Source organism: Gallus gallus, assembly GCF_016699485.2.
Source record: "Gallus gallus isolate bGalGal1 chromosome 1 unlocalized genomic scaffold, bGalGal1.mat.broiler.GRCg7b 1_unloc2, whole genome shotgun sequence".
Lineage (NCBI taxonomy): Eukaryota > Metazoa > Chordata > Aves > Galliformes > Phasianidae > Gallus > Gallus gallus.
Window position 1 is genome coordinate 42,209 of NW_024095933.1, and position 22,162 is coordinate 64,370.

Consider the following 22,162-nt stretch of genomic DNA (forward strand, 5'->3'; position numbering starts at 1 on the left):
TCACAGCATTGGGGTCACTCACAGCTTTGGGGTCACTCACAGCTTTGGGGTCGCTCATAGCTTTGGGGTCAGGGGACACTCAGAGCTTTGGGGTTGAGGAGCGCTGCTGGGTTTGGGGTCACTCACAGCTTTGGGGTCTGGAAGCACTCACAGCTTTGGGGTCAGGGAGCACTCATGGTTTTAGGGTTGCTCACAGCTTTGGGGTCACTGACAGCTTTGGGGTCTGGGAGCCCTCATGGTTTTAGGGTTGTTCACAGCTTTGGGATCTGGAAGCAGTCGTGGCTTTGGGGTGAGATCACTCATAGTTGTAGGGTTGCTCACGGCTTTGGGATGAGATCATGTGTGCTTTTAGGGTTGCTCACAGCTTTGGGGTCTGGGGTCGCTCACAGCTTTGGGGTCCCAGCATTGGGGTCACTCACAGCTTTGGGGTCTGGGGCTGCCCACAGCTTTGGGGTCAGGGGACACTCAGAGCTTTGGGGTTGAGGAGCGCTGCTGGGTTTGGGGTCACTCACAGCTTTGGGGTCTGTGGATGCTCACAGCTTTGGGGTCACTCACAGCTTTGGGGTCTGGAAGCACTCACAGCTATGGGGTCGGGGACTACGTGTGGTTTTGGGGTCACTCACGGCTTTGGGGTCGGGGACTGTGCACAGCTTTGGGGTCACTCAGCTTTGGGGTGGGAGCAGTCGTGGTTTTAGGGTTGCTCACAGCTTTGGGGTCTGGGATCACTCCCAGCTTTGGGGTCACTCACAGCTTTGGGGTCTGGGGATGCTCCCAGCTTTGGGGTCACTCACAGCTTTGGGATCTGGGAGCAGTCGTGGCTTTGGGATTGCTCACAGCTTTTGGGGTCAGGGGACACCCACAACTTTGGGATCTGGGACCGCTCATGATTTTGGGGTTGTTCACAGCTTTGGGGTTGGGGACAGCTCACAGCTTTGGGGTCACTTGCAGTTTTGGGGTCTGGGAGCACTCATGGTTCTAGGGTCACTCACACCTTTGGAGTCTGGGGACACAGCTTTGGGGTGGGAGCACTCATGGTTTTAGGGTCGCTCGCGGCTTTGGGGTCGGGGACTGCTCTCAGTTTTGGGGTCACTCACAGCTTTGGGGTCTGGGAGCAGTCGTGGCTTTGGGGTCGCTCACAGCTTTGGGGTCACTGACAGCTTTGGGGTGGGAGCACTCATGGTTTTAGGGTTGCTCACAGCTTTGGGGTCACTCCCAGCTTTGGGGTCTGGGATCACTCCCAGCTTTGGGGTCAGGGGACACTCAGAGCTTTGGGGTTGAGGAGCGCTGCTGGGTTTGGGGTCACTCACGGCTTTGGGGTCTGTGGATGCTCACGGCTTTGGGGTCACTCACAGCTTTGGGGTCTGGGATCACTCCCAGATTTGGGGTCACTCACAGCTTTGGGGTCTGCGGACACTCACAGCTTTGGGGTCTGGGGATGCTCATGGCTTTGGGGTGGGAGCCCTCATGGTTTTAGGGTCACTCACAGCTTTGGGATCTGGGAGCAGTCGTGGCTTTGGGGTGAGATCACTCATAGTTGTAGGGTTGCTCACGGCTTTGGGATGAGATCATGTGTGCTTTTAGGGTTGCTCACAGCTTTGGGGTCTGGGAGCACTCATGCTTTTAGGGTCACTCACAGCTTTGGGGTCACTCACAGCTTTGGGGTCACTCACGGTGTTGGGGTCTGGAAGCACTCACAGCTTTGGGGTCGGGGACCACATGTGGTTTTGGGGTCACTCACAGCTTTGGGGTCTGGGGGCACTCATAGCTTTGGGGTCGGGGACCACGTGTGGTTTTGGGGTCACTCACGGCTTTGGGGTCACTCACAGCGTTGGGGTCACTCACAGCTTTGGGGTCGGGGACCACGTGTGGTTTTGGGGTCACTCACTGCTTTGGGGTCTGGGACTGCCCACAGATTTGGGGTCACTCACAGTGTTGGGATATGGGTCCTGGCCCCCAACATTCATGGCTGGGGGCCGCTGCCATCCCTGTGCTATGGGGCCACTGCTATGGGGCCACTGTAATCCCTGCGCTATGGGGCCGCTGCCATCCCTATGCTATGGGGCTGCTGTAATCCCTGCGCTATGGGGCTGCTGCCATCCCTGTGCTATGGGGCCGTTGTAATCCCTGTGCTATGGGGCCGCTGTCATCCCTATGCTATGGGGCCGCTGCCCTCCCTGCTCTATGGGGCCGCTGCCATCCCTATGCTATGGGGCCACTGCCATCCCTACGATTCGGGGCCACTGCTATGGGGCCACTGCCATCCTTGCTCTATGGGGCTGCTGCCATCCCTGCGCTATGGGGCCACTGTAGTTTCTATGCTATGGGGCCGCTGTCATCCCTATTCTATGGGGCCGCTGCCATCCCTGCGCTATGGGTCCACTGTAATCCCTGTGCTATGGGGCCGCTGCCATCCCTCTGCTATGGGGCCACTGCTATGGGGCCGCTGCCATCCCTATGCTATGGGGCCGCTCCTATGGGGCCGCTGCCATCCCTGCACTATGGGGCCGCTGCCATCCCTGCGCTATGGGTCCACTGTAATCCCTGTGCTATGGGGCCGCTGCCATCCCTATGCTATGGGGCCACTGCTATGGGGCCACTGCCATCCCTGCGCTATGGGGCCGTTGCTATGGGGCAGCTGCCATCGCGGTGCTATGTGGCCGCTGTAATCCCTGTGCTATGGGGCCGCTGTCATCCCTATGCTATGGGGCCGCTGCCATCCCTATGCTATGGGGCGACTGCTATGGGGCCGCTGCCATCGCGGTGCTATGGGGCCGCTATAATCCCTGTGCTATGGGGCCGCTGTCATCCCTATGCTATGGGGCTGCTGCCATCCCTATGCTATGGGGCCACTGCTATGGGGCCGCTGCCATCCCTGTGCTATGGGGCCACTGCCATCCCTATGCTATGGGGCCACTGCTATGGGGCCGCTGCCATCCCTGTGCTATGGGGCCACTGCCATCCCTGCGCTATGGGGCCGCTGCCATTCCTATGCTACGGGGCCACTGCTATGGGGCCGCTGACATCCTTGCTCTATGGGGCCACTGCCATCCCTGCGCTATGGGGCCACTGCTATGGGGTCGCTGCCATCCCTGTGCTATGGGACTACTGTAATCTCTACGCTGTGGGGCTGCTGCCATCCCTGTGCTATGGGGCCGTTGTAATCCCTGTGCTATGGGGCCGCTGTCATCCCTGTGCTATGGGGCCGCTGTCATCCCTATTCTATGGGGCTGCTGTAATCCCTGCGCTATGGGTCCACTGTCATCCCTGCGCTATGGGGCTGTTGCCATCCCTATGCTATGGGGCCGCTCCTATGGGGCCGCTGCCATCCCTATGCTATGGGGCCACTGTAATCCCTGTGCTATGGGGCCGCTGTCATCCCTATTCTATAGGGCTGCTGTAATCCCTGCGCTATGGGGCCGCTCCTATGGTGCCGCTGTAATCCCTGCGCTATGGGGCCTCTGCCATCCCTGCGCTATGGGGCCACTGCTATGGGGCCGCTGCCATCCCTACACTATGGGGCCGCTGCTATGGGGCCGCTGTTATCCTTGTGCTATGGGGCCGCTGCCATCCCTACACTATGGGGCCGCTGCTATGGGGCCGCTGTTATCCTTGTGCTATGGGGCCGCTGCCATCCCTACACTATGGGGCCGCTGCTATGGGGCCGCTGTTATCTTTGTGCTATGGGGCCGCTGCCATCCCTACACTATGGGGCCGCTCCTATGGGGCCGCTGCCATCCCTATGCTATGGGGCCACTGCTATGGGGCCGCTGTTATCCCTGCGCTATGGGGCCGCTGCCATCCCTGTGCTTTGGGGCCACTGTAGACCCTATGCTATGGGGCTGCTGCCATCCCTGCGCTATGGGGCCGCCCCACAGCAGCTGCTGGGCGCTGCCGTCCCGCAGTGCAGCTCAGCCCCACATTCCTGGCATTGCTGTGAGGCCTTATGGGGCGGCCCCGGGGGGCTCCTGGTGCCGGTGGGGGGGGGGGATCCCATCCGTGAGCACCCGACCCACACCCCATAGCGCTCCCCACATCCCCCCCCACCCCCCAACCCACCGCTATGGGTCGGGAGCGCAGTGGGGCTGATGGGGGCGCAGTGGGGCCAATAGAGGCACAGTGGGGCCGATGGGGGCGCAGTGGGGCTAATAGGGGCACAGTGATAGGGGCGCAGTGGGGCCGATGGGGCCACAGTGGGGGCGCAGTGGGGCCAATGGGGGCGCAGTGGGGCCGATGGGGGCGCAGTGGGGCCAATGTGGGGACAATGGGGGCGCAGTGGGACCAATGGGGGTGCAGTGGGGCCGATGGGGCTCAGTGGGTCCAATGGGGCCCAGTGGGACCGATGGGGGTTCAGTGGGGCCAATGGGCGCAGTGGGGCCGATGGGGGCGCAGTGGGGCCAATGGGGGTGCAGTGGGGCCGATGGGGGCGCAGTGGGGCCGATGGGGGCATAGTGGGGCCGATGGGGGCGCAGTGGGGCCAATGTGGGGCCGATGGGGGCGCAGTGGGGCCAATGGGGGTGCAGTGGGGCCGATGGGGGCACAGTGGGACAATGGGGGCACAGTGGGGCCGATGGGGCGCAGTGGGGCCAATGGGGGCCCAGTGGGACCGATGGGGGCGCTGTGGGGCCAATGGGGGCGCTGTGGGGTCAATGTGGGGCCAATGGGGGCGCAGTGGGGCTGATGGGGGCGCAGTGGGTCCGATGGGGGCGCAGTGGGGCCGATGGGGACGCAGTGGGGCTGATGGGGGCGCAGTGGGGGCAATGGGGGCGCAGTGGGGGCACTGTGGGGCCGATGGGGGCGCTGTGGGGCCTATGGGGACGCAGTGGGGCTGATGGGGGCGCAGTGGAGCCAATGTGGGGCCAATGGGTGTGCAGTGGGGCCAATCTGGGGCCGATGGGGACACAGTGGGACCAATGTGGGGCCAATGGGGACGCAGTGGGGCCAATGTGGGGCCAATGGGGATGCAGTGAGGCCGATGGGGGTGCAGTGGGGGTGCAGTGGGGCCGATGGGGGCGCTGTGGGGCCTATGGGGGCGCAGTGGGGCTGATGGGGGCGCAGTGGGGCCGATGGGGGCACAGTGGGGCCGATGGGGGCTCAGTGGGCGTGCAGTGGGGCCAAGGGGGGCGCAGTGGGGCCAATGTGGGGCCAATGGGGACGCACTGGGGCTGATGGGGACGCAGTGGGACCAATGTGGGGCCAATGGGGACGCAGTGGGGCCAATGTGGGGCCAATGGGGATGCAGTGGGGCCGATGGGGGTGCAGTGGGGCCGGTGGGGACGCAGTGGGGATGATGGGGGCGCTGTGGGGGCGCAGTGGGGCCAATGGGGGCGCTGTGTGGCCGATGGCAACGCAGTGGGGCCGATGGGGGCGCAGTGGGGCCAATGTGTGGCCAATGGGGAAGCAGTGGGGCCGATGGGGGCGCAGTGAGGCCGATGGGGGCGCTGTGGGTCCGATGGGGGCGCAGTGGGGCCAATGTGGGGCCAATGGGTGTGCAGTGGGGTCCATGTGGAGCCAATGGGGGCGCAGTGGGGCTGATGGGGGTGCAGTGCGGGCGCAGTGGGGCCAATGGGGGCGCTGTGTGGCCGATGACGACGCAGTGGGGCCGATGGGGGCACAGTGGGGCCAATGTGTGGCCAATGGGGACGCAGTGGGGCCGATGGGGGCGCAGTGAGGCCGATGGGGGCGCTGTGGGTCCGATGGGGGCGCAGTGGGGCCAATGTGGGGCCAATGGGTGTGCAGTGGGGCCAATGTGGGGCCAGTGGGGACGCAGTGGGGCTGATGGGGGCGCTGTGGAGCCGATGGGGGCGCAGTGGGGCCAATGTGGGGCCAATGGGTGTGCAGTGGGGCTGATGGGGGTGCAGTGAGGCCGATGGGGGCGCTGTGGGGCCAATGTGGGGCCAATGGGTGTGCAGTGGGGCCAATGTGGGGCCAGTGGGGACGCAGTGGGGCTGATGGGGGCGCTGTGGGGCCGATGGGGGCCCAACGCTGCTCTTCCTCCTTAATGCGGCGCCGCGTCCCGCATTCCTCCCATGGCTTTTCCTGGGCAGCTGCTGCTAAAAATAGGGCGGCTGTGGGGCTGAAAATACGGCGGGGGGGGGGATGGGGTGGGGGGGGGGAGGGGAGGGCTGAGAGCGATGGGGGGGTGTGGGGCAGAGCTGTAGGGCTGCTGCTGTGGGGGGTGGGATGTGGGGGGGGGGAGAGCCGCAATGGGGAGCGGAGGGCTGAAAGGGGGAGTGGGAGTGGGGCTGGGAGTGGGGGAAGGGAGGAGGGAGGGGGGCGGGAGGGGGGAAGGGCAGAGCCAAACGGGGGGGTGGGGAGGGGGGAGAGCCAGGAAGGAGTGGAGCCAAAGGCGGAGGGAAGATGGGAGGGGGGATAAGAGAGGAGCCGTGGGGAGAGGGGAGATGGGAGGGGGGATAAGGGAGGAGCCATGGGGAGATGGGAGATGGGGGGGGGGTAAGGGAGGAGCCGTGGGGAGAGGGGAGATGGGGGGGGGGATAAGGGAGGAGCCGTGGGGAGAGGGGAGGGGGGATAAGGGAGGAGCCATGGGGAGATGGGAGGGGGGATAAGAGAGGAGCCATGGGGAGAGGGGAGGGGGGATAAGGGAGGAGCCGTGGGGAGAGGGGAGGGGGGATAAGGGAGGAGCCATGGGGAGAGGGTACATGGGAGGGGGGATAAGGGAGGAGCCATGGGGAGAGGGGAGGGGGGATAAGGGAGGAGCCATGGGGAGAGGGGACATGGGGGGGGGATAAGGGAGGAGCCGTGGGGAGATGGGGGGGGGATAAGAGAGAAGCCATGGGGAGAGGGGAGGGGGGATAAGGGAGGAGCCATGGGGAGATGGGGGGGGGATAAGAGAGAAGCCATGGGGAGAGGGGAGGGGGGATAAGGGAGGAGCCATGGGGAGAGGGGAGATGGGGGGGGGATAAGGGAGGAGCCATGGGGAGAGGGGGGGGGGGATAAGAGAGAAGCCATGGGGAGAGGGGAGGGGGGATAAGGGAGGAGCCATGGGGAGAGGGGAGATGGGGGGGGGATAAGGGAGGAGCCATGGGGAGAGGGGAGATGGGGGGGGGATAAGGGAGGAGCCATGGGGAGAGGGGAGGGGGGATAAGGGAGGAGCCATGGGGAGATGGGGGGGGGGATAAGAGAGGAGCCATGGGGAGAGGGGAGATGGGGGGGGGATAAGGGAGGAGCCATGGGGAGATGGGAGGGGGGATAAGGGAGGAGCCATGGGGAGAGGGGAGATGGGAGGGGGGATAAGGGAGGAGCCATGGGGAGAGGGGAGGGGGGATAAGGGAGGAGCCATGGGGAGAGGGGAGATGGGGGGGGGATAAGGGAGGAGCCATGGGGAGAGGGGAGGGGGGATAAGAGAGGAGCCATGGGGAGAGGGGAGGGGGGATAAGGGAGGAGCCATGGGGAGAGGGGAGATGGGAGGGGGGATAAGGGAGGAGCCATGGGGAGAGGGGAGATGGGGGGGGATAAGGGAGGAGCCATGGGGAGAGGGGAGATGGGGGGGGATAAGGGAGGAGCCATGGGGAGAGGGGAGATGGGGGGGGGATAAGGGAGTAGCCATGGGGAGAGGGGAGATGGGGGGGGGATAAGGGAGGAGCCATGGGGAGAGGGGAGATGGGGGGGGGGATAAGGGAGGAGCCATGGGGAGAGGGGAGGGGGGATAAGGGAGGAGCCATGGGGAGAGGGGAGATGGGGGGGGATAAGGGAGGAGCCATGGGGAGAGGGGAGGGGGGATAAGGGAGGAGCCATGGGGAGAGGGGAGATGGGGGGGGGATAAGGGAGGAGCCATGGGGAGAGGGGAGGGGGGATAAGGGAGGAGCCATGGGGAGAGGGGAGGGGGGATAAGGGAGGAGCCATGGGGAGAGGGGGGATGGGAGGGGGGATAAAGGAGGAGCCATGGGGAGAGGGGAGAGGGGAGGGGGGATAAGGGAGGAGCCATGGGGAGAGGGGAGATGGGGGGGGGGATAAGGGAGGAGCCATGGGGAGAGGGGAGGGGGGATAAGGGAGGAGCCATGGGGAGAGGGGAGATGGGGGGGGATAAGGGAGGAGCCGTGGGGAGAGGGGAGATGGGGGGGGGATAGGAGCAGAGCCATGGGGAGAGCTGAGCGTACAGCCCAGAGCTGAGATAAGGGCAGGGATGGGAGCTGAGCTGAGGGCAGAGACGGGTAGAGCTGAGGGGAGGGCTAAGAGTAGGGCTAAGAGCAGAGCTAAGGGTAGGGCTAAGAGTAGGGCTAAGAGGAGAGCCAAGGGTAGGGCTAAGAGTAGGGTTAAGAGGAGAGCTAAGGGTAGGGCTAAGGGTAGGGTTAAGAGTAGGGCTAAGGGTAGGGCTAAGAGCAGAGCTAAGAGCAGAGACAGGGGTAGAGCTAAGGGTAGGGCTAAGAGTAAGGTTAAGTGTAGAGCTAAGGGTAGAGCTGAGAGTAGAGCTAAGAGCAGAGCTAAGAGCAGAGCTGAGGGTAGAGCCAAGGGTAAGGCTAAGGGTAGGGCTAAGGGTAGAGCTAAGGGTAGAGCTGAGAGCTGAGCTAAGAGCAGAGACGGGTAGAGCTGAGGGTAGGGCTAAGGGTAGGGCTAAGGGTAGGGCTAAGGGCAGGGATGGGAGCTGAGCTGAGGGCAGAGACGGGTAGAGCTGAGGGTAGGGATAAGGGTAGGGTTAAGAGGAGAGCCAAGGGTAGGGCTAAGGGTAGGGTTAAGAGTAGGGCTAAGGGTAGAGCTAAGAGCAGAGCTAAGAGCAGAGACAGGGGTAGAGCTAAGGGTAGGGCTAAGAGTAAGGTTAAGTGTAGAGCTAAGAGCAGAGCTGAGGGTAGAGCCAAGGGTAAGGCTAAGGGTAGGGCTAAGAGTAGGGTTAAGAGGAGAGCCAAGGGTAGAGCTAAGGGTAGGGCTAAGAGTAAGGTTAAGTGTAGAGCTAAGGGTAGAGCTAAGAGCAGAGCTAAGAGCAGAGCTGAGGGTAGAGCCAAGGGTAAGGCTAAGGGTAGGGCTAAGAGTAGAGCTAAGGGTAGAGCTGAGAGCTGAGCTAAGAGCAGAGACGGGTAGAGCTGAGGGTAGGGCTAAGGGTAGGGCTAAGGGTAGGGCTAAGGGCAGGGATGGGAGCTGAGCTGAGGGCAGGGATGGGAGTGGAACTGAGGGGAGGGCTAAGAGCAGAGCTGAGGGCAGGGATGGGAGCTGAGCTGAGGGCAGAGACGGGTAGAGCTGAGGGTAGGGCTAAGGGGAGGGCTAAGGGGAGGGATAAGGGTAGGGATAAGAGTAGGGCTAAGAGTAGGGCTAAGAGCAGAGCTAAGGGTAGGGCTAAGAGCAGAGCTAAGGGGAGGGCTTGGAGCTGAGCTAAGAGCAGACACAGGTAGAGCTGAGGGTAGGGCTGGGAGCTGAGCTAAGGGGAGGGCTAAGAGCAGAGCTAAGGGTAGGGCTAAAAGTAAGGCTAAGGGTAGAGCAAAGAGTAGAGCTAAGAGCAGAGCTAAGAGTAGGGCTAAGAGTAGGACTAAGAGCAGAGCTAAGGGGAGGGCTAAAAGTAAGGCTAAGAGTAGGGCTGAGTAGGGCTAAGGGTAGGGCTAAGGGTAGAGCTAAGAGTAGTGCTAAGGGTAGGGCTAAGAGTAGGGCTAAGAGTAGTGCTAAGGGTAGGGCTAAGAGTTTGGCTAAGAGTAGGGCTGAGAGTAGGGCTAAGAGCAGAGCTAAGAGTAGGACTAAAAGCAGAGCTAAGGGTAGGGCTAAGAGTAGAGCTAAGAGGAGAGCCAGGGGTAGGGCTAAGGGTAGGGCTGAAAGTAGAGCGGAGAGCAGAGCTAAGGGTAGAGCTGAGGGTAGAGTCAAGAGTAGAGCTAAGAGTAAAGAGTAGAGCCAAGAATAGAGCTAAGGGTGGAGCTAAGAGTAGAGCTGAGAGCAGAGCTGAGGGTAGAGCTGAGAGTAGGGATAAGAGTAGAGCTGAGGGGAGGGCTGAGGGCAGATCTAAGAGGAGAGCTAAAAGCAGGGCCAAGAGTAAAGAGTAGAGCCAAGAGTAGAGCTAAGGGTAGAGCTAAGAGGAGAGCCAAGAGTAGGGCCAAGGGTAAAGAGTAGAGCCAGGAGTAGAGCTAAGAGGAGAGCCAAGAGGAGAGCTAAGGGTACAGCTAAGAGGAGAGCCAAGAGTAGGGCCAAGGGTAAAGAGTAGAGCTAAGAGGAGAGCCAAGAGGAGAGCTAAGGGTACAGCTAAGAGGAGAGCCAAGAGTAGGGCCAAGGGTAAAGAGTAGAGCCAGGAGTAGAGCTAAGAGGAGAGCCAAGAGGAGAGCTAAGGGTACAGCTAAGAGGAGAGCCAAGAGTAGGGTAAAGGGTAGAGCCAGGAGTAGGGCTAAGAGGAGAGCTAAGAGAACCAAGAGGAGAGCCAAGAGGAGAACTAAGAGGAGAGCCAAGAGGAGAGCCAAGAAGAGAGCTAAGGATAGAGCTAAGAGGAGAGCTAAGGACAGAGCCAAGAGTAGGGCCAGGAGTAGGGCTAAGAGGAGAGCTAAGAGGAGAGCCAAGAGGAGAGCTAACAATAGAGCCAAGAGTAGGGCCAGGAGTAAGCCTAAGAGTAGAGCTGAGAGCAGAGCTGCGGGTAGGGCTAAGAGAAGAGCCAAGGGTAGAACTAAGAGTAGAGCTAAAGATAGAACTAAGAGTAGAAGCAAGGGCTGAGCCAGAGGTAGGGCCAGGAGCTGAGCCAAGAGTAGAGCCACGAGTAGAGCTAAGGGTACAGCTAAGAGCAGAGCTGAGAGTAGAGCTACGAGCGGAGCCAGGGGTAGAGCTGAGGGTAAAGAGTAGAGCCAAGAGTAGAGCTAAGAGTAGGACTAAGGGTAGAGCTAAGGGTAGATATAAGGGCAGAGCTGAGAGAAGAGCTGAGGGTAGAGCCAAGAGTAAAGTGTAGAGCTAAGAATAGAAATAAGAGTAGAGCCAAAGGTAGATATAAGGGTAGAGCTGAGAGAAGAGCTGAGGGCAGGGCCGAGAGTAAAGAGTAGAGCTAAACGTAGAGCTAAGAATAGAAATAAGAGTAGAGCCAAAGGCCGAGCCAGAGGTAGGGCCAGGAGCAGAGCCAAGGGTAGAACTAAAAGCAGAGCCAAGAGCAGAGCTAAAACTAAAAGCAGGGCTAAGAGCAGAGCCAAGAAGGCGTAAAGCCAAGAGCAGAGCCAAGAGTAGTGCCAAGAGTGGAGCCAGGGGTAAAGCTGCAAGGAGAGATGAGAGCGGAGCCAAGGAGTGAAGCCGTGAGCAGAGCAATGAGCAGAGCTAAAGCCAGGAGTGTCACTCGCAGCAAGGGTAGAAGTGGGAGAGCTAAGATTGGAGCCAAGAGAACGTGGAGCTGGGAGCAGAATGAGGAGCAGAGCCAGGAGTAGGGCCAGGAGTAGGGCTATGAGTGGAGCCAAGAGTATGGAGAGCTGGGAGCAGAATGAGGAGTAGAGCAGGAGCAGGGCCAGGAGTAGGGTTATGAGTAGAGCTAAGAGCGGAGCCAAGAGTATGGAGAGCTGGTAGCAGAACGAGGAGCAGAGCCAGGAGTAGAGCAGGAGTAGGGCTGTGAGTAGAGCTAAGAGCCGAGCCACGAGTGTGGAGAGCTGGGAGCAGAACGAGGAGCAGAGCCAGGAGTAGAGCAGGAGTAGGGCTGAGAGCAGGGCTATGAGTAGAGCCAAGAGTGGGTAGAAGTGGGAGTAGAACGAGGAGCAGAGCCAGGAGTAGAGCAGGAGTAGAGCCAGGAGTAGGGCTAAGAGCGGAGCCAAGAGTATGGAGAGCTGGGAGCAGAACGAGGAGCAGAGCCAGGAGTAGAGCAGGAGTAGGGCTGAGAGTAGGGCTAAGAGTGGAGCCAAGAGTGGGTAGAAGTGGGAGTAGAACGAGGAGCAGAGCCAGGAGTGGAACTATGAGTGGGGCCAGGAGTAGAGCAGGAGTAGGGCCAGGAGTAGGGCTATGAGTAGAGCTAAGAGCGGAGCCAAGAGTATGGAGAGCTGGGAGCAGAACGAGGAGCAGAGGCAGGAGTAGAGCAGGAGTAGGGCCAGGAGTAGGGTTATGAGTAGAGCTAAGAGCGGAGCCAAGAGTATGGAGAGCTGGGAGCAGAACGAGGAGCAGAGCCAGGAGTAGAGCTAAGATTGGAGCCAAGAGTGGGTAGAAGTGGGAGTAGAGCAAGGAGCAGAGCCAGGAGTAGAGCAGGAGTAGGGCTGTGAGTAGAGCTAAGAGCCGAGCCACGAGTGTGGAGAGCTGGGAGCAGAACGAGGAGCAGAGCCAGGAGTAGAGCCAGGATTAGGGCTGAGAGTAGGGCTAAGAGTGGAGCCAAGAGTGGGTAGAAGTGGGAGTAGAACGAGCAGAGCCAGGAGTAGAGCAGGAGTAGAGCCAGGAGTAGGGCTAAGAGCGGAGCCAAGAGTATGGAGAGCTGGGAGCAGAATGAGGAGTAGAGGAGGAGTAGGGCCAGGTATAGGGCTATGAGTAGAGCTAAGAGCGGAGCCAAGGGTGTGGAGAGCTGGGAGCAGAATGAGGAGCAGAGCCAGGAGTAGAGCAGGAGTAGGGCTGAGAGTAGCGCTATGAGTAGAGCTAAGAGCGGAGCCAAGAGTATGGAGAGCTGGGAGTAGAGCAGGAGTAGGGCCAGGAGTAGGGCCAGGAGTAGGGCTATGAGTAGAGCTAAGAGCGGAGCCAAGGGTGTGGAGAGCTGGGAGCAGAATGAGGAGCAGAGCCAGGAGTAGAGCAGGAGTAGGGCTGAGAGTAGCGCTATGAGTAGAGCTAAGAGTGGAGCCAAGAGTGTGGGGAGCTGGGAGCAGTACGAGGAGCAGAGCCAGGAGTAGAGCAGGAGTAGGGCCAGGAGTAGAGCTAAGACTGGAGCCAAGAGTATGGAGAGCTGGCAGCAGAACGAGGAGTAGAGCAGGAGTAGGGCTATGAGTAGGGGTAAGAGTGGAGCCAAGAGTGGGTAGAACTGGGAGCAGAATGAGGAGCAGAGCCAGGAGTAGAGCAGGAGTAGGGCTATGAGTAGGGTTAAGAGTGGAGCCAAGAGTGGGTAGAACTGGGAGCAGAACGAGGAGCAGAGCCAGGAGTGGAACTATGAGTGGGGCCAGGAGTGGAGCAGGAGTAGGGCCAGGAGTAGGGCTGTGAGTAGAGCTAAGAGCGGAGCCAAGAGTATGGAGAGCTGGGAGCAGAACGAGGAGCAGAGCCAGGAGTGGAACTATGAGTGGAGCCAAGAGTAGGGCCAGGAGTAGAATCAAGAGCGCAGCCGGCAGTAGAACTGTGAGTAGAATCAAGAGTTGAACTATGAGGAGAGCTAAGAGTAGGGCCAGGAGGAGAGATGAGAGTAGGGTCAAGAGTAGGGCCAGGAGTAGAGCTGAGAGTAGAAGTAAGAGTAGGGCCCTGAGTAGAGCTAAGAAGCCAGAAGTGGAACTGAGAGTAGAGCTAAGAGAAGAGCCAGGAGTAGAGGCAAGAGTAGAACCAAGAGTAGAGCTAAGAGTAGAGCCAAGAGTAGAGATAAGAGTAGGGCTGAGCAGAGCTAAGAGAAGAGCCGAGAATAGGGCCAGGAGTAGAGCTAAGAGTAGGGCCAAGAGTAGGGCCAGGTGTAGAACTAAGAGTAGTATTAGAGCTAAGGGTACAGCCAAGAGTGGAACTAAGAGTAGAACGAAGAGCAGGGCCGAGAGTAGAGCCAAGAGTAGAGCTAAGAGTAAGCTAAGAGCAGAGCTAAGAGTAGAGCTAAGAGTAGAGCCAAGAGTTGGGCTAAGAGTAGAGTTAAGAGTAGAGTTAAGAGTAGAGTTAAGAGGAGGGCCAAGAATAGAACTAAGAGTAGAATGAAGAGTAGGGCCAAGAGTAGGGCCGGGTGTAGAACTAAGAGTAGAGCTGAGAGTAGAGCCAGAAGTAAGGCCAGGAGTGGAACTAAGAGCAGAGCGAAGAGTAGAAGTAAGAGTAGAGTTGAGAGTAGATCCAAGAGTAGAGCTAAGGGTAGAGCTAAGAGTAGAAGTAGGAGTAGAGCCGAGAGTAGAGTTAAGAGTAGAGCTAAGAGTTGAGCCAAGAGTTGGGCTAAGAGTAGAGCTAAGAGTAGGGCTAAGAGGAGAGCCAGAAGTAGGGCCAGGAGTGGAACTAAGAGCAGAGCTAAGAGTAGGAGTAAGAGTAGAGCTGAGAGTAGAGTTAAGAGTAGAGCTAAGAGTAGGGCTAAGAGCAGAGCCAAGAGTAGGGCCAAGAGTAGGGCCAGGTGTAGAGTTAAGAGGAGGGCCAAGAATAGAACTAAGAGTAGAATGAAGAGTAGGGCCAAGAGTAGGGCCAGGAGTGAAACTAAGAGTAGAGCTGAGAGTGGAATGAAGAGTAGAGCCAAGAGTAGGGCCAGGAGTGGAACTAAGAGCAGAGGTGAGAGTAGAATGAAGAGTAGGGCCAAGAGTAGAGTTAAGAGGAGGGCTAAGAGGAGGGCCAAGAATAGAACTAAGAGTAGAATGAAGAGTAGGGCCAAGAGTAGGGCCGGGTGTAGAACTAAGAGTAGAGCTGAGAGTGGAATGAAGAGTAGGGCTAAGAGTAGAGCCAGAAGTAGGGCCAGGAGTGGAACTAAGAGCAGAGCTAAGAGTAGGAGTAAGAGTAGAGCTGAGAGTAGAGCTAAGAGTAGAGCTAAGGGTAGAGCTAAGAGTAGGAGTAGAGCCGAGAGTAAAGAGTAGAGCTTAGGGCAGAGCTAAGAGTAGAAGTAGTAGTAGAGCCGAGAGTAGATCCAAGAGTAGAGCTAAGGGTAGAGCTAAGAGCAGAGCCAAGAGTGGAACTAAGAGTAGGGCTGAGCAGAGCTAAGAGAAGAGCCAAGAATAGGGCCAAGAGTAGGGCCAGGAGTGGAACTAAGAGTAGAGCTAAGAATAGAGCTAAGGGAAGAGCCAGGAGTAGGGCTAAGAGTAGAGCCAAGAGGAGGGCCAAGAGTAGGGCCAGGAGTGGAACTAAGAGTAGAGCTAAGGATAGAGCTAAGGGAAGAGCCAGGAGTAGGGCTAAGAGTAGAGCCAAGAGGAGGGCCAAGAGTAGAGCTAAGAGTAGAGTGAAGAGTAGAGTTAAGAGGAGGGCCAAGAATGGAACGAAGAGTAGAACAAGGAGTAGGGCCAAGAGTAGGGCCAGGTGTAGAAGTAAGAGTAGAGCTGGGAGTAGAATGAAGAGTAGGGCCAAGAGTAGGGCCGGGTGTAGAAGTAAGAGTAGAGCTGAGAGTGGAATGAAGAGTAGGGCTAAGAGTAGAGTCAAGAGGAGGGCTAAGAGGCGGGCCAAGAATAGAACTAAGAGTAGAATGAAGAGTAGGGCCAAGAGTAGAGCCAGAAGTAGGGCCAGGAGTGGAACTAAGAGCAGAGCTAAGAGTAGGAGTAAGAGTAGGGCCGAGAGTAGAGGCAAGAGTAGAGCTAAGGGTAGAGCTAAGAGTAGAGCCAAGAGTTGGGCTAGGAGTAGAGTTAAGAGGAGGGCTAAGAGGAGGGCCAAGAATAGAACTAAGAGTAGAATGAAGAGTAGGGCCAAGAGTAGGGCCGGGTGTAGAACTAAGAGTAGAGCTGAGAGTAGAGCCAGAAGTAAGGCCAGGAGTGGAACTAAGAGTAGAGCTGAGAGTAGATCCAAGAGTAGAGCTAAGGGTAGAGCTAAGAGTAGAAGTAGGAGTAGAGCCGAGAGTAGAGTTAAGAGTAGAGCTAAGAGTTGAGCCAAGAGTTGGGCTAAGAGTAGAGCTAAGAGTAGGGCTAAGAGGAGAGCCAGAAGTAGGGCCAGGAGTGGAACTAAGAGCAGAGCTAAGAGTAGGAGTAAGAGTAGGGCCGAGAGTAGAGCCAAGAGTAGAGCTAAGGGTAGAGCTAAGAGTAGAGCCAAGAGTTGGGCTAGGAGTAGAGTTAAGAGGAGGGCTAAGAGGAGGGCCAAGAATAGAACTAAGAGTAGAATGAAGAGTAGGGCCAAGAGTCGGGCCAGGAGTGAAACTAAGAGTAGAGCTGAGAGTAGAAGTAGGAGTAGAGCTGAGAGTAGATCCAAGAGTAGAGCTAAGAGTAGAACTAAGAGTAGAGCCAAGAGTTGGGCTAAGAGTAGAGTTAAGAGGAGGGCCAAGAGTAGGGCCGGGTGTAGAACTAAGAGAAGAGCTGAGAGTAGAGCTAAGAGTAGAAGTAGTAGAGCCGAGAGTAGAGTTAAGAGGAGGACTAAGGGTCGAGCTAAGGGTAGAGCCAAGAGCAGAGGCAGCCGTAAGCCTGGCAGCCCGTCGTGCCATCCCGGCGCCGCATTGTAACTCCGGCCCCGCTTTGCCCCACAGCAAAATCGTCGTGAAGATCGACAGCGACCAGGACGGCTTCGTGACGGTGGAGGAGCTGCGGGAGTGGATTAAGTTTGCGCAGAAGAGGTGGATCTATGAGGACGTGGAGCGGCAGTGGAAGGGCCACGACCTCAACGGGGACGGCACCGTGTCCTGGGATGAGTACCGCAACGCCACCTACGGCTCCGTCCTGGGTACGGGACCACGTGACCCCGTGACCCCATGACCCTGTGACCATGTGACCCCATGACCATATGACCCGGTGACCCCAGGACCATGTGATCCTGAGACCCTGTGACCCCATGACCCTGTGACCATGTGACCCCATGACCATATGACCCGGTGACCCCAGGACCATGTGATCCTGAGACCCTGTGACTATGTGACCCCATGACCCTGTGACCATATGACCCCATGACCATATGACTTTGTGACCCTGAGACCATGTGACCCTGAGACCCCGCAACCGTGTGGCTGTGTGACCCCATGACCATGTGACCATGTGACCCCATGACCATGTGACCCTGTGACCCCGTGACCCTGAGACCATATGACCCAGTGAGCCCATGATCCCATGTCCCCGTGACCATGTGACCCTGGGACCCTGTGACCCCTTGACCCTGTGACCCTGTGACCCTGAGACCACATGACCCAATGAGCCCGTGAGCCCATGTCCCCGTGACCCTGTGACCCCAGGAGCATGTGACCCTGAGACCCCGTGACCATGTGACCCTATGACCCCATGACCCCATGACCATGTGACCCTGAGACCACATGACCCAATGAGCCTGTGAGCCCATGTCCCCGTGACCATGTGACCCCATGACCCTGAGACCCCGTGACCATGTGACCCTGAGACCCCGCAACCCTGTGGCCTTGTGACCCCATGACCCCGTGACCCTGTGACCCCATGACCATATGACCCGGTGACCCCAGGACCATGTGACCCTGAGACCCCGTGACCATGTGACCCTATGACCCCATGACCATGTGACCCTGAGACCATATGACCCAGTGAGCCCGGGTTGGGGGTTGCGTTTTGGCTATGGGGTCAGAATTTGGGGTTGGGGTCAGAGTCAGAGGTTGGGGTTAGGGTTTGGGGTTAGGGTCAGGGGTCGGGGTTAGGGATTATATAGGGATTAGGGGATTCAGGTTTATATAGGGATTAGGGGATTTGGGTTTGGGTTAGGATTAGGGTCAGGGGTCGGGGTTAGGGATTATATAGGGATTAGGGGGTTCAGGTTTATATAGGGATTAGGGGATTCGGGTTTGGGTTAGGATTAGGGTCAGGGGTCAGGGTTAGGGATTATATAGGGATTAGGGGATTCAGGTTTATATAGGGATTAGGGGATTCTGGTTAGGGCTAGGGTCAGGGGTTGGGGTTAGGGATTATGTAGGGATTAGGGGATTCAGGTTTATATAGGGATTAGGGGATTTGGGTTTGGGGTTAGGGTGAGGGGGTCATGGTTAGGGATTATATAGGGATTATATAGGTTTATATAGGGATTAGGGGATTCGGGTTTGGGTTAGGATTAGGGTCAGGGGGTCATGATTAGGGATTATATAGGGATTAGGGGATTCAGGTTTATATAGGGATTAGGGGATTCGGGTTTGGGTTAGGGTTAGGGTCAGGGGTCGTGGTTAGGGATTATATAGGGATTGGGGTTCAGGTTTCTATAGGGATTAGGGGATTTGGGTTTGTGTTAGGGTTAGGGTCAGGGGTCATGGTTAGGGATTATATAGGGATTATATATGATTATATAGGGATTAGGGGATTTGGGTTTGGGTTAGGATTAGGGTCAGGGGGTCATGATTAGGGATTTTATAGGGATTAGGGGATTCAGGTTTGGGTTAGGATTGGGGTCATGGTTAGGGATTATATAGGGATTAGGGGATTCGGGTTTGTGTTTGGGGTTAGGGTCAGGGGTTGGGGTTAGGGATTATATAGGGATTAGGGGATTCAGGTTTATATAGGGATTAGGGGATTCGGGTTTGGGTTAGGATTGGGGTCATGGTTAGGGATTATATAGGGATTATATAGGGATTAGGGGATTCAGGTTTATATAGGGATTAGGGGATTCAGGTTAGGGTTAGGGTCAGGGGTCGTGGTTAGGGATTATATAGGGATTGGGGTTCAGGTTTCTATAGGGATTAGGGGATTTGGGTTTGTGTTAGGGTTAGGGTCAGGGGTCATGGTTAGGATTATATAGAGATTAGGGGATTAGGGGATTCAGGTTTATATAGGGATTAGGGGATTTGGGTTTGGGTTAGGGTTAGGGGTCATGGTTAGGGATTATATAGGGATTATATAGGGATTATATAGGGATTAGGGGATTCAGGTTTACATAGGGATTAGGGGATTCAGGTTTGGGTTAGGGATTAAGGTTAAGGGCTGGGGTGAGAGTATAGGACTTGGGTGTGGGGTTTGGGTTAGGGTTAGGGTTTGGATGTGGGGTTAGGGTTATGAGATGGGATTCGGGTTAGGGATTTGGGTTGGGGTTGGGGTTAAGGGTCATGGTTAGGGTTAGGGGTCATGGTTAGGGTTAGGGGGCAGTTGTAGGGTTTGGGGTCAGGGCTCAAGGTTAGGGTTAGGGGTCAGGGTTAGGGATTGGGGTTAGGGGGCAGGGTTAGGGGGCAGGGTTAGGGTTAGGGCTCAGAGCTCAAGGTTAGGGTTAGGGGTCGGGGTTAGGGCTCAAGGTTAGGGGTCAGGGTTAGGGGTCATGGTTAGGGATTGGGGGCAGGTGTAGGGCTTGGGGTCAGGGCTCAAGGTCAGGGTTAGGGGTCACGGTTAGGGGTCGGGGTTAGGGATTGGGGTTAGGGGTCAGGGTTAGGGGTCATGGTTAGGGTTGGGGGGCAGGGTTAGGGGTCGAGGTTAGGGGTCAGGGTTAGGGTTTGGGGTCAGGGTTAGGGGTCACGGTTAGGGTTTGGGGTCACGGTTAGGGTTTGGGGTCAGGGTTAGGGGTCAGGGTTAGGATTAGGGGTCGGTTTGGGGTCAGGGTTAGGGGTCGGGGTTTGGGGTCAGGGTTAGGGTTGGGGGTCAGGGTTAGGGGTCAGGGATAGGGTTAGGGGTCACGGTTAGGGTTTGGGGTCAGGGTTAGGGGTCAGGGTTTGGGTTTGGGGTCAGGGTTTGGGGTCGGGGTCACGGTTAGGGTTGGGGGGCAGTTGTAGGGTTAGGGGTCACGGTTAGGGTTTGGGGTCAGGGTTAGGAGTCGAGGTTAGGGGTCAGGGTTAGGGTTTGGGGTCACGGTTAGGGATTGGGGTCAGGGTTAGGGATTGGGGTTAGGGGGCAGGGTTAGGGGTCAAGGTTTGGGGTCATGGTTAGGGTTTGGGGTCACGGTTAGGGTTGGGGGGCGGTTGTAGGGTTTGGGGTCACGGTTAGGGGTCGAGGTTAGGGTTTGGGTTTGGGGTCAGGGTTAGGGATTGGGGTCAGGGGACACGGTTAGTGTTGGGGGGCAGTTGTAGGGTTTGGGATCAGGGTTAGGGTTTGGGGTCAGGGTTAGGGGTCGAGGTTAGGGGGCAGTTGTAGGGTTTGGGGTCAGGGCTCAAGGTTAGGGTTAGGGGTCGGGGTTAGGGATTGGGGTTAGGGGTCAGGGTTAGGGTTTGGGGTCAGGCTTAGGGGTCAGGGTTTGGGGTCAGGGATAGGGGTCGGGGTTAGGATTAGGGGTCGGGCTTTGGGGTCAGGGTTAGGGTTAGGGGTCAGGGTTAGGGATTGGGATTAGGGGTCGGGGTTTGGGGTCACGGTTTGGGGTCGGGGTTGGGATCAGGGATTGTGGTCACCAGGGACAGAGGGGAACTCCCCGCCCCGTTAATTAGCGCCCTCATTAATGGCCTTAATGACCTCCCGGAGCGCTGCGGGCCACACCCTCACCGCCTCGTTAACACCGTTGCTAATTAATGGCTCCCCACACCCTCCCAGGCGCCTCGTTAACACCATTGCTAATTAATGGCTCCCCCCCCCAGACGCCTCGTTAACACTGGGCCGCTGCTAATTAATGGCTCCCCACGCCTCGTTAACACCGGGCCACTGCTAATTAATGGCTCCCCACACCTCATTAACTCCGGGCCGCTGCTAATTAATGGCACCCCACACCTTGTTAACACCGGGCCACTGCTAATTAATGGCTCCCCACACCTCATTAACTCCGGGCCGCTGATAATTAATGGCACCCCACACCTCGTTAACACCGGACCACTGCTCATTAATGGCTCCCCACGCCCTCCCAGGTGCCTCGTTAACACCGCTGCTAATTAATGGCTCCCCACGCCTCGTTAACACCGGGTCGCTGCTAATTAATGGCTCCCCACGCCCTCCCAGACGCCTCATTAACACCGCTGCTAATTAATGGCTCCCCACGCCCTCCCAGGCGCCTCGTTAACACCACTGCTAATTAATGGCTCCCCCCCCCCAAACTCCTCGTTAACACCGGGCCGCTGCTAATTAATGGCTCCCCACGCACTCCCAGACGCCTCGTTAACACTGGGCCGCTGCTAATTAATGGCTCCCCACACCTCATTAACTCCGGGCCGCTGCTAATTATTGGCACCCCACACCTCGTTAACACCGGGCCACTGCTAATTAATGGCTCCCCACACCTCATTAACTCCGGGCCGCTGCTAATTAATGGCACCCCACACCTCGTTAACACCAGGCTGCTGCTAATTAATGGCTCCCCACGCCCTCCCAGACGCCTCATTAACACCGCTGCTAATTAATGGCTCCCCACGCCTCGTTAACACCGGGCCGCTGCTAATTAATGGCTCCCCATGCCCTCCCAGATGCCTCGTTAACACCGCTGCTAATTAATGGCTCCCCGCACCTCATTAACTCCGGGCCGCTGCTAATTAATGGCACCCCAGGCGCCCCCGCGGCCAATCCCGGCGTCACGGATCACTCGGTGAGGCGTTAATTAGCGTTAATTGGCCCCCGCCCCGCAGACGACCCCGACCCGGACGACGGCTTCAACTACAAGCAGATGATGGTGAGGGACGAGCGGCGCTTCAAGATGGCCGACCGCGACGGCGACATGGCGGCCACCAAGGAGGAGTTCACCGCCTTCCTGCACCCCGAGGAGTACGACTACATGAAGGACATCGTGGTGCAGGTGGGGCCCGGACCCACAGCGCCCCACTGCCAACACTTCCCAATGGGGAACACTTCCCATTGGGTCCCCATCCCCACTTCCCATTGGGTCCCACTTCCCATTGGGTCCACTTCCCATTGGGGCGCAGTTCCCATTGAGTCCCCATTCCCACTTCCCATTGGGTTCCCATCCACACTTCCCATTGGGTCCCCATCCCCACTTCCCATTGGGTTCCCATCCCCACTTCCCATTGGGTCCCACTTCCCATTCGGTCCCCATCTCCACTTCCCATTGGCTCCCAGTTCCCATTGGGTCCCCATCTCCACTTCCCATTGGCTCCCAGTTCCCATTGGGTCCCCATCCCCACTTCCCATTGGGTCCCCATCCCCACTTCCCATTGGGTTCCCATCCCCACTTCCCATTGGGTCCCACTTCCCATTGGGTCCCCATCTCCACTTCCCATTGGCTCCCAGTTCCCATTGGGTCCCCATCCCCACTTCCCATTGGGTCACAGTTCCCATTGGGTCCCCATCCTCACTTCCCATTGGGTTTCCATCCCCACTTCCCATTGGGCCCACTTTCCATTGGGTCCCATCCCCACTTCCCATTGGGTCCCACTTCCCATTGGGTCCCCATCCCAATATCCCTATAGACCCCCACCCCAATTCCCATTGGCTCCCAGTTCCCATTGGGTCCCACTTCCCGTTGGGTCCCCATCCCCACTTCCCATTGGGTCCCCATCCCCACTTCCCATTGGGTCACAGTCCCCTGTGGGTTCCCATCCCCACTTCCCATTGGGTTCCCATCCCAATATCCCTACAGACCCCCACCCCACTTCCCATTGGGTCCCACTTCCCATTGGGTCCCCATCCCCACTTCCCATTGGCTCCCAGTTCCCATTGGGCCCACTTCC

The 22,162-nt window shown here is 58.0% G+C and overlaps 1 protein-coding gene and 1 long non-coding RNA gene across 2 annotated transcripts in view; both read left to right on the forward strand.

Moving 5' to 3' along the window:
- The window catches only part of LOC107050717 (calumenin-like), a gene marked incomplete at its 3' end in the record, with an annotated part of 52,299 nt that overhangs the window by 21,363 nt on the left and 8,774 nt on the right, over nucleotides 1-22,162 (forward strand). The window contains 2 exon segments of the mRNA XM_040656635.2: nucleotides 16,169-16,362; nucleotides 21,104-21,270. Of these exon segments, the coding sequence (XP_040512569.1) occupies nucleotides 16,169-16,362; nucleotides 21,104-21,270 (361 nt within the window).
- On the forward strand, nucleotides 14,305-15,882 carry LOC121108645. The gene is made up of 2 exons (XR_005843337.2): nucleotides 14,305-15,417; nucleotides 15,646-15,882. It is a non-coding gene; the product is annotated as an uncharacterized LOC121108645 (long non-coding RNA).